This window comes from Hemitrygon akajei, chromosome 9, assembly GCF_048418815.1.
Source record: "Hemitrygon akajei chromosome 9, sHemAka1.3, whole genome shotgun sequence".
NCBI lineage: Eukaryota > Metazoa > Chordata > Chondrichthyes > Myliobatiformes > Dasyatidae > Hemitrygon > Hemitrygon akajei.
In genome coordinates this window covers 69,785,839-69,797,857 of record NC_133132.1, presented here as the reverse complement: position 1 = coordinate 69,797,857, position 12,019 = coordinate 69,785,839, and the positions used below count along the sequence as shown (strand labels likewise).

The following is a 12,019-nucleotide window of genomic DNA, read 5'->3' as shown; positions in this document are numbered from 1 at the left end:
CAATGCCTGTGCCTAGCATGATACAACATTAAATTACTTGCAGACAGCCCATGACATTCCATTAGCTGCATGTTCGTGTATCTGCCTAAATGCCTCATAAGGCCCAGTTGATATCTGCCTCCACCTCTCCCTCGGCAGACAGTCCCAGCACCTCCATTCTGTGTGTAAAAAGAAAACCTCTTCACTTATCTCCTTTATCCTTCTCTCAGCTCAAAGCTATTTGACATTTCTATGCTGAGATAAAAATTCTGACTGTGTACTACATCTATTGTTCTCACAAGCCTATACACCTCTATCAGATCTCCCTCAGTCCCCGCTGCTCTGGGAAAAGCAACTTCTCCTCATAATCTACTCCCTATCACGTTCTTCCTGTAACCTCCTCTGTACTCAAGTTCAGGCAAACCGGAGATCCACAGACACAACAGATCCCCGTTACCTTTCCAACCCAAATAGCTTCACCTATCACTTTCTAGCTACTGTCCCCCCACCTTTTTATTCTGACATCTCCCCCCCTTCCTTTCCAGTCCTGAAGAAGGGTCCCAGCCCAAAACGTTGACTGTTAATTAATTTCCATGGGTGCTGCGTGACCTGCTGAGTTCCTCCAGCGTTTTGTGTGTGTTGCTGAGTTTTATCGAGCTCCCTCACTGCCTCTCCCATGATCGTACACTTCCACGCTGCCGGTCCTATGCCCCTGTAACAGGCACTCTCCCCTTCCCGTCCCCAGGTTTTGGAGCCGTCCTCCAGGGCAGCCTCTTCGGCCTGGTCAGCCTGCTGCCTGCTTCCTACACTACTCCCATCATGAGTGGGCAGGGACTGGCTGGCACCTTCGCTGCTCTAGCCATGATCTGTGCCATTGCAAGTATGTGGCTGACCGACTGGGAGGGGTGGGAGAACGTGGGCTGGGTGTCGGGTTCAGCGGGTGGACTGAGCGAGGGCTGGGGGTGGTTGGGGTGTGAGTCGGCGAGGACGGGGTGGTGCAGGGACGCAGGCAAGCTCTGAGTGGGGTCAGCAGTCTGGTGGTCCAGGGTCAGGGGTCATTGTGCCTGTTGCTCCGGGTTACTCTCTGCCTCCTGCCCACGTGTTTTACAGGTGGAGCCGAGCAATCGGACATCGCCTTCGGCTACTTCAGCACAGCCTTCGTGGTGGTGCTGCTGGCTTTGTTGTGTTACCACGCCCTGCCCCATCTGGTGAGTCCCCAGTCCCACTCTGTCTTGTGTCACCTCCTTCCCTCCCCCAGCTCGTGTTCCGCCATACCCTTCTCACCCAGCGGCTCACCGCCCCCAATCCCTTGTTTTCTGCGGTAAGGTTCGCGACCTTGTCTCCCGCGGGGAGGAGTAGGAGGCTCATCGTGGAGAGCCCATGCTCAGCCCCTCACTGTGTCTCTGTCCGTCTCCCTGACCTAGGAGTTCTCCCGCTACCACTTCAAAAGGAAAAGTGAGGAATGGAGGAAGGCTCAGCAGGAGGAGGGTTTCAGCAAAATGGACCTGATCAAACAAGGTGAGAGAACTGCTCAGGCCACTGGACTGGTTCCAGCCTGGTGGAGGGGGTGCTTCTTGGCTCTGCACCGGTATCGTGGAGTACAAGTGGAACGTGTGGGGCACTGGGACCTGCTCACAATGTCCAATTCGTTAATAAGGTCCTTACACTTGCAATTGGGGAAAGCTGCTTCCAGAGTGAGTGTGGAGGAGAAGACACTAGACAGATCAGTTTTATCAAAGTTGGCTGAACTGAAAGTAGATTAGTTACCAGGATAAGATGGATGACATCATTAGATGCTGAGAAAAGTACACAGGAAATCGAAGGTGCTTTGACTATGGCCTGCCAGTGCTCTTTGGATGTGAGTGAGGTCCCAGAGGATCGGAGAGTGTGGAATTTTATTCCATTGTTAAATAAGCCTGTCTGACTACCTCAGTGGTGGGAAACCTTTTAGAAACATCAGTCCTGGATGGGATTCATAATAGCCGGATAAATTAAAAGAGATCATCATGGAATTATAAAGAGTGAATCATGTTTAACACACTCAGTGGCCACTTTATTAGGTACACCTGTACACCTCATTAATGCAAATATCTAATCAGCCAATCTTGTGGCAGTAACTCAATGCACGAAAGCATGCAGGTATGGTCAAGGGGTTCAGTTGTTGTTCAGCCCAAACATCAGAAAGGGGAAGAAATGTGATCTAAGTGACTTTGGTGCCAGACAGGGTGGTTTGAGTATCTCAGAAACTGCTGATCTCCTGGGATTTTCACACACCATGGCATTAGGTGTTCTATCTCCTCAGTCAGTGCAGAGTAATTTCTTTCTTGCTGGTAATCCACAAGGATGAATACTTTTAGATTCTGACAGCCCCTTCACAGTCACATCACTTTCCACCATTGGAGACATTTCCAAAAGGCAGGGCCTTGAGAACTCAGCTTCCATTATTAAGGACTCTCACTATTCAAGGTATGCCCTCCTTTTGTTACTACTATCAGGAACAAGAAGATCCACGTTCAATGTTTTAGGAACAGCTTCTTCCCTTCCATCATCATATTTCTAAATGGTCCAGCAACCCATGAAAACTACCTCGCCGTTCCTCTTTCGCAGTATCTATCTATCTATGCAACTTATGGTAACATTTATGTCTTATACAGTACTTATGTCAGAAAGCAGTAAGTTTCACAACATAGGTCAGTGCTAACACTCTTGTGGTCTGACACATCATTCTGCCTGCTACGCTGATGTCATCTGTTAGATAGAGTCACAGAGGAGTCTGGCCGTGCAGCCATGGGGCAGAGAGCACATTGCTGTTTGGCACCAGTGCCGTGGCAGAGGTGTTGCTGCCTATTCTTCATGCCTGCATTCTGTTGGTTAGCCAGACAAGGATCCAGTTGCAAAGGGAGAGGTTGAGATCCATTTTCAGGCGTTTGGAGATGAGATTGCTTGAAGTTATTCACAGGAGGAGGACACTGAGTAGAGATTGGCACAACATCATGGGCAAATGTCCTGTCTAGTGCTGTGCTGTTTTATTGAAAGTGGAGCTGTCTTACAAAGCTGTTTTTACTGTCCTGAAATTGATCTTGAGATACTACCCAGAACTGGTGGATGCAGGAACAATTACAAAGACACTGGTGTAGGTTCGTGGCTGGGACAGGTTTAGAGTGACATTGGCCAGTGCAGGGAAATGGGATTAGTTCACCGAGGCAACTTGACTGGCATAGATGAGTTGGGCTGAAGGGCCTCATTCCCTACTGTATGACTCCTGTGCTGTAACAGTTCTGTGTTTCAGTCAAAGTCCGCTGGGGCGACACTCCATTACACTCCGACAGGGTGATATATGGTGACGCTCCATTACTCTCCGATAGGGTGATATATGGTGACGCTCCATTACTCTCCGACAGGGTGTGACATGGTGCCGCTCCATTACTCTCCGATAGGGTGAGACATGGTGCCGCTCCATTAATCTCCGTTAGGGTGAGACATGGTGCCGCTCCATTACTCTCCGATAGGGTGAGACATGGTGCCGCTCCATTACTCTCCGATAGGGTGAGACATGGTGACGCTCCATTACTCTCCGATAGGGTGATATATGGTGCCGCTCCATTAATCTCCGTTAGGGTGAGACATGGTGCCGCTCCATTACTCTCCGACAGGGTGAGACATGGTGCCGCTCCATTACTCTCCGATAGGGTGAGACATGGTGCCGCTCCATTACTCTCCGACAGGGTGAGACATGGTGCCGCTCCATTACTCTCCGATAGGGTGATATATGGTGCCGCTCCATTACTCTCCGATAGGGTGAGACATGGTGCCGCTCCATTACTCTCCGACAGGGTGAGACATGGTGCCGCTCCATTACTCTCCGATAGGGTGAGACATGGTGCCGCTCCATTACTCTCCGACAGGGTGAGACATGGTGCCGCTCCATTACTCTCCGATAGGGTGAGACATGGTGCCGCTCCATTACTCTCCGATAGGGTGAGACATGGTGCCGCTCCATTACTCTCCGATAGGGTGATATATGGTGTCGCTCCATTACTCTCCGATAGGGTGATATATGGTGCCGGTCCATTACTCTCCGATAGGGTGAGACATGGTGCCGCTCCATTACTCTCCGATAGGGTGAGACATGGTGCCGCTCCATTACTCTCCGATAGGGTGAGACATGGTTCCGCTCCATTACTCTCCGATAGGGTGAGACATGGTGCCGCTCCATTACTCTCCGATAGGATGAGACATGGTGCCGCTCCATTACTCTCCGATAGGGTGAGACATGGTGCCGCTCCATTACTCTCCGATAGGGTGAGACATGGTGCCGCTCCATTACTCTCCGATAGGGTGATATATGGTGCCGCTCCATTACTCTCCGATAGGGTGAGACATGGTGCCGCTCCATTACTCTCCGATAGGGTGAGACATGGTGACGCTCCATTACTCTCCGATAGGGTGAGACATGGTGCCGCTCCATTACTCTCCGATAGGGTGAGACATGGTGCCGCTCCATTACTCTCCGATAGGGTGATATATGGTGTCGCTCCATTACTCTCCGATAGGGTGATATATGGTGCAGGTCCATTACTCTCCGATAGGGTGAGACATGGTGCCGCTCCATTACTCTCCGATACGGTGAGACATGGTGCCGCTCCATTACTCTCCGATAGGGTGAGACATGGTTCCGCTCCATTACTCTCCGATAGGGTGAGACATGGTGCCGCTCCATTACTCTCCGATAGGGTGAGACATGGTGCCGCTCCATTACTCTCCGATAGGGTGAGACATGGTGCCGCTCCATTACTCTCCGATAGGGTGAGACATGGTGCCGCTCCATTACTCTCCGATAGGGTGATATATGGTGCCGCTTCATTACTCTCCGATAGGGTGAGACATGGTGCCGCTCCATTACTCTCCGATAGGGTGAGACATGGTGACGCTCCATTACTCTCCGATAGGGTGATATATGGTGCCGCTCCATTACTCTCCGATAGGGTGAGACATGGTGACGCTCCATTACTCTCCGATAGGGTGAGACATGGTGCCGCTCCATTACTCTCCGATAGGGTGAGACATGGTGCCGCTCCATTACTCTCCGATAGGGTGAGACATGGTGCCGCTCCATTACTCTCCGACAGTGTGAGACATGGTGCCGCTCCATTACTCTCCGATACGGTGAGACATGGTGACGCTCCATTACTCTCCGATAGGGTGATACATGGTGCCGCTCCATTATTCTCCGATAGGGTGATATATGGTGCCGCTCCATTACTCTCCGATAGGGTGAGACATGGTGACGCTCCATTACTCTCCGATAGGGTGAGACATGGTGCCGCTCCATTACTCTCCGATAGGGTGAGACATGGTGCCGCTCCATTACTCTCCGACAGGGTGAGACATGGTGCCGCTCCATTACTCTCCGACAGGGTGAGACATGGTGCCGCTCCATTACTCTCCGACAGGGTGAGACATGGTGCCGCTCCATTACTCTCCGACAGGGTGAGACATGGTGCCGCTCCATTACTCTCCGTTAGGGTGAGACATGGTGCCGCTCCATTACTCTCCGACAGGGTGAGACATGGTGCCGCTCCATTACTCTCCGATAGGGTGAGACATGGTGCCGCTCCATTACTCTCCGTTAGGGTGATATATGGTGCCGCTACATTACTCTCCGATAGGGTGAGACATGGTGCCGCTCCATTACTCTCCGATAGGGTGAGACATGGTGCCGCTCCATTACTCTCCGATAGGGTGAGACATGGTGCCGCTCCATTACTCTCCGATAGGGTGAGACATGGTGCCGCTCCATTACTCTCCGATAGGGTGAGACATGGTGCCGCTCCATTACTCTCCGATAGGGTGATATATGGTGCCGCTCCATTACTCTCCGATAGGGTGAGACATGGTGCCGCTCCATTACTCTCCGATAGGGTGAGACATGGTGCCGCTCCATTACTCTCCGATAGGGTGAGACATGGAGCCGCTCCATTACTCTCCGATAGGGTGATATATGGTGCCGCTCCATTACTCTCCGATAGGGTGAGACATGGTGCCGCTCCATTACTCTCCGATAGGGTGAGACATGGTGACGCTCCATTACTCTCCGATAGGGTGATATATGGTGCCGCTCCATTACTCTCCGATAGGGTGAGACATGGTGACGCTCCATTACTCTCCGATAGGGTGAGACATGGTGCCGCTCCATTACTCTCCGATAGGGTGAGACATGGTGCCGCTCCATTACACTCCGTTAGGGTGATATATGGTGCCGCTCCATTACTCTCCGACAGGGTGATATATGGTGCCGCTCCATTACTCTCCGATAGGGTGAGACATGGTGCCGCTCCATTACTCTCCGACAGGGTGATATATGGTGCCGCTCCATTACTCTCCGATAGGGTGAGACATGGTGCCGCTCCATTACTCTCCGATAGGGTGATATATGGTGCCGCTCCATTACTCTCCGACAGGGTGAGACATGGTGCCGCTCCATTACTCTCCGATAGGGTGAGACATGGTGCCGCTCCATTACTCTCCGTTAGGGTGATATATGGTGCCGCTACATTACTCTCCGATAGGGTGATATATGGTGCCGCTCCATTACTCTCCGATAGGGTGATATATGGTGCCGCTCCATTACTCTCCGATAGGGTGAGACATGGTGCCGCTCCATTACTCTCCGACAGGGTGAGACATGGTGCCGCTACATTACTCTCCGATAGGGTGATATATGGTGCCGCTCCATTACTCTCCGATAGGGTGAGACATGGTGCCGCTCCATTACTCTCCGACAGGGTGAGACATGGTGCCGCTACATTACTCTCCGATAGGGTGATATATGGTGCCGCTCCATTACTCTCCGATAGGGTGAGACATGGTGACGCTCCATTACTCTCCGATAGGGTGAGACATGGTGCCGCTCCATTACTCTCCGATAGGGTGAGACATGGTTCCGCTCCATTACTCTCCGATAGGGTGATATATGGTGCCGGTCCATTACTCTCCGATAGGGTGAGACATGGTGCCGCTCCATTACTCTCCGATAGGGTGAGACATGGTGCCGCTCCATTACTCTCCGATAGGGTGAGATATGGTGACGCTCCATTACTCTCCGATAGGGTGAGACACGGTGCCGCTCCATTACTCTCCGATAGGGTGAGACACGGTGCCGCTCCATTACTCTCCGATAGGGTGAGACACGGTGCCGCTCCATTACTCTCCGATAGGGTGCGACACGGTGCCGCTCCATTACTCTCCGATAGGGTGATATATGATGCCGCTCCATTACTCTCCGTTAGGGTGATATATGGTGCCGCTCCATTACTCTCCGATAGGGTGAGACATGGTGCCGGTCGATTACTCTCCGATAGGGTGATATATGGTGCCGCTCCATTACTCTCCGATAGGGTGATATATGGTGCCGCTCCATTACTCTCCGTTAGGGTGATATATGGTGACGCTCCATTACTCTCCGATAGGGTGATATATGGTGCCGCTCCATTACTCTCCGATAGGGTGATATATGGTGCCGCTCCATTACTCTCCGATAGGGTGATATATGGTGCCGCTCCATTACTCTCCGATAGGGTGATATATGGTGCCGCTCCATTACTCTCCGATAGGGTGAGACATGGTGCCGCTCCATTACTCTCCGATAGGGTGAGACATGGTGCCGCTCCATTACTCTCCGTTAGGGTGAGACATGGTGCCGCTCCATTACACTCCGATAGGGTGAGACATGGTGCCGGTCCATTACTCTCCGACAGGGTGATATATGGTGACGCTCCATTACTCTCCGACAGGGTGAGACATGGTGCCGCTCCATTACTCTCCGATAGGGTGAGACATGGTGCCGCTCCATTACTCTCCGATAGGGTGAGACATGGTGCCGCTCCATTACTCTCCGATAGGGTGAGACATGGTGCCGCTCCATTACTCTCCGTTAGGGTGATATATGGTGCCGCTCCATTACTCTCCGATAGGGTGATATATGGTGCCGCTCCATTACTCTCCGATAGGGTGATATATGGTGCCGCTCCATTACTCTCCGATAGGGTGAGACATGGTGACGCTCCATTACTCTCCGATAGGGTGAGACATGGTGCCGCTCCATTACTCTCCGATAGGGTGAGACATGGTGCCGGTCCATTACTCTCCGATAGGGTGATATACGGTGCCGCTCCATTACTCTCCGATAGGGTGAGACATGGTGACGCTCCATTACTCTCCGATAGGGTGAGACATGGTGCCGCTCCATTACTCTCCGATAGGGTGAGACATGGTGACGCTCCATTACTCTCCGATAGGGTGAGACACGGTGCCGCTCCATTACTCTCCGATAGGGTGAGACACGGTGCCGCTCCATTACTCTCCGATAGGGTGAGACACGGTGCCGCTCCATTACTCTCCGATAGGGTGAGACACGGTGCCGCTCCATTACTCTCCGATAGGGTGAGACACGGTGCCGCTCCATTACTCTCCGATAGGGTGAGACACGGTGCCGCTCCATTACTCTCCGATAGGGTGATATATGTTGCCGCTCCATTACTCTCCGTTAGGGTGATATATGGTGCCGCTCCATTACTCTCCGATAGGGTGAGACATGGTGCCGGTCGATTACTCTCCGATAGGGTGATATATGGTGCCGCTCCATTACTCTCCGATAGGGTGATATATGGTGCCGCTCCATTACTCTCCGTTAGGGTGATATATGGTGCCGCTCCATTACTCTCCGATAGGGTGATATATGGTGCCGCTCCATTACTCTCCGATAGGGTGATATATGGTGCCGCTCCATTACTCTCCGATAGGGTGATATATGGTGCCGCTCCATTACTCTCCGATAGGGTGAGACATGGTGCCGCTCCATTACTCTCCGATAGGGTGAGACATGGTGCCGCTCCATTACTCTCCGTTAGGGTGAGACATGGTGCCGCTCCATTACACTCCGATAGGGTGAGACATGGTGCCGGTCCATTACTCTCCGACAGGGTGATATATGGTGACGCTCCATTACTCTCCGTTAGGGTGAGACATGGTGCCGCTCCATTACTCTCCGATAGGGTGAGACATGGTGCCGCTCCATTACTCTCCGATAGGGTGAGACATGGTGCCGCTCCATTACTCTCCGATAGGGTGAGACATGGTGCCGCTCCATTACTCTCCGTTAGGGTGAGACATTGTGCCGCTCCATTACTCTCCGATAGGGTGAGACATGGTGCCGGTCCATTACTCTCCGATAGGGTGATATATGGTGCCGCTCCATTACTCTCCGTTAGGGTGATATATGGTGCCGCTCCATTACTCTCCGACAGGGTGAGACATGGTGCCGCTCCATTACTCTTCGTTAGGGTGAGATATGGTGCCGCTCCATTACTCTCCGATAGGGTGAGATATGGTGACGCTCCATTACTCTCCGACAGGGTGAGACATGGTGCCGCTCCATTACTCTCCGACAGGGTGAGACAGGGTGCCGGTCCATTACTCTCCGACAGGGTGAGACATGGTGCCGCTCCATTACTCTCCGACAGGGTGAGACAGGGTGCCGGTCCATTACTCTCCGACAGGGTGAGACATGGTGCCGCTCCATTACTCTCCGATAGGGTGAGATATGGTGACGCTCCATTACTCTCCGATAGGGTGAGACATGGTGCCGCTCCATTACTCTCCGATAGGGTGAGACATGGTGCCGGTCCATTACTCTCCGATAGGGTGAGACATGGTGCCGCTCCATTACTCTCCGATAGGGTGAGACATGGTGCCGGTCCATTACTCTCCGATAGGGTGAGACATGGTGCCGCTCCATTACTCTCCGATAGGGTGAGACATGGTGCTGTCCATTACTCTCTGATAGGGTGAGACATGGTGCCGCTCCATTACTCTCCGATAGGGTGAGACATGGTGCCGCTCCATTACTCTCCGATAGGGTGAGACATGGTGCCGCTCCATTACTCTCCGATAGGGTGAGACATGGTGCCGCTCCATTACTCTCCGATAGGGTGAGACATGGTGCCGCTCCATTACTCTCCGATAGGGTGAGACATGGTGCCGCTCCATTACTCTCCGATAGGGTGATATATGGTGCCGGTCCATTACTCTCCGATAGGGTGAGACATGGTGCCGCTCCATTACTCTCCGATAGGGTGAGATATGTTGCCGCTCCATTACTCTCCGATAGGGTGAGACATGGTGCCGCTCCATTACTCTCCGATAGGGTGATATATGGTGCCGCTCCATTACTCTCCGATAGGGTGATATATGGTGCCGGTCCATTACTCTCCGATAGGGTGAGACATGGTGCCGCTCCATTACTCTCCGATAGGGTGAGATATGTTGCCGCTCCATTACTCTCCGATAGGGTGAGACATGGTGCCGCTCCATTACTCTCCGATAGGGTGATATATGGTGCCGCTCCATTACTCTCCGATAGGGTGAGACATGTTGCCGCTCCATTACTCTCCGATAGGGTGAGACATGGTGCCGCTCCATTACTCTCCGATAGGGTGAGACATGGTGCCGCTCCATTACTCTCCGTTAGGGTGAGACATGGTGCCGCTCCATTACTCTCCGATAGGGTGAGACATGGTGCCGCTCCATTACTCTCCGATAGGGTGAGACATGGTGCCGCTCCATTACTCTTCGATAGGGTGAGACATGGTGCCGCTCCATTACTCTCCGATAGGGTGATATATGGTGCCGCTCCATTACACTCCGATAGGGTGAGACATGGTGCCGCTCCATTACTCTCCGATAGGGTGAGACATGGTGCCGCTCCATTACTCTCCGATAGGGTGAGATATGGTGCCGCTCCATTACACTCCGATAGGGTGAGACATGGTGCCGCTCCATTACTCTCCGATAGGGTGAGACATGGTGCCGCTCCATTACTCTCCGATAGGGTGAGATATGGTGCCGCTCCATTACTCTCCGATAGGGTGATATATGGTGCCGCTCCATTACACTCCGATAGGGTGAGACATGGTGCCGCTCCATTACTCTCCGATAGGGTGAGACATGGTGCCGCTCCATTACTCTCCGATAGGGTGAGATATGGTGCCGCTCCATTACACTCCGATAGGGTGAGACATGGTGCCGCTCCATTACTCTCCGATAGGGTGAGACATGGTGCCGCTCCATTACTCTCCGTTAGGGTGAGACATGGTGCCGCTCCATTACTCTCCGATAGGGTGAGACATGGTGACGCTCCATTACTCTCCGATAGGGTGAGACATGGTGCCGCTCCATTACTCTCCGACAGGGTGAGACATGGTGCCGCTCCATTACTCTCCGTTAGGGTGAGACATGGTGCCGCTCCATTACTCTCCGACAGGGTGAGACATGGTGCCGCTCCATTACTCTCCGATAGGGTGAGACATGGTGCCGCTCCATTACTCTCCGATAGGGTGAGACATGGTGCCGCTCCATTACTCTCCGTTAGGGTGAGACATGGTGCCGCTCCATTACTCTCCGATAGGGTGAGACATGGTGCCGCTCCATTACTCTCCGATAGGGTGAGACATGGTGCCGCTCCATTACTCTCCGATAGGGTGAGACATGGTGCCGCTCCATTACTCTCCGATAGGGTGATATATGGTGCCGCTCCATTACTCTCCGATAGGGTGAGACATGGTGCCGCTCCATTACTCTCCGATAGGGTGATATATGGTGCCGCTCCATTACTCTCCGATAGGGTGAGACATGGTGCCGGTCCATTACTCTCCGATAGGGTGAGACATGGTGCCGCTCCATTACTCTCCGATAGGGTGATATATGGTGCCGCTCCATTACTCTCCGATAGGGTGAGACATGGTGCCGCTCAATTACTCTCCGATAGGGTGAGACATGGTGCCGCTCCATTACTCTCCGATAGGGTGAGACATGGTGCCGCTCCATTACTCTCCGTTAGGGTGAGACATGGTGCCGCTCCATTACTCTCCGATAGGGTGAGACATGGTGCCGCTCCATTACTCTCCGATAGGGTGAGACATGGTGCCGCTCCATTACTCTCCGATAGGGTGAGACATGGTGACGCTCCATTACTCTCCGTTAG

At 52.7% G+C, this 12,019-nt stretch overlaps 1 protein-coding gene across 5 annotated transcripts in view; it reads left to right on the top strand.

Moving 5' to 3' along the window:
• LOC140733220 (equilibrative nucleoside transporter 1-like) overlaps positions 1-12,019 on the top strand; it is a 228,354-nt gene that overhangs the window by 132,388 nt on the left and 83,947 nt on the right. For all 5 annotated transcript variants that reach the window (XM_073056259.1, XM_073056258.1, XM_073056257.1 and 2 more), the window contains exons 6-8: positions 725-859; positions 1,090-1,187; positions 1,404-1,497. In XM_073056259.1, the coding sequence (XP_072912360.1) occupies positions 725-859; positions 1,090-1,187; positions 1,404-1,497 (327 nt within the window). The remainder of the gene's footprint in view (positions 1-724; positions 860-1,089; positions 1,188-1,403; positions 1,498-12,019) is intronic.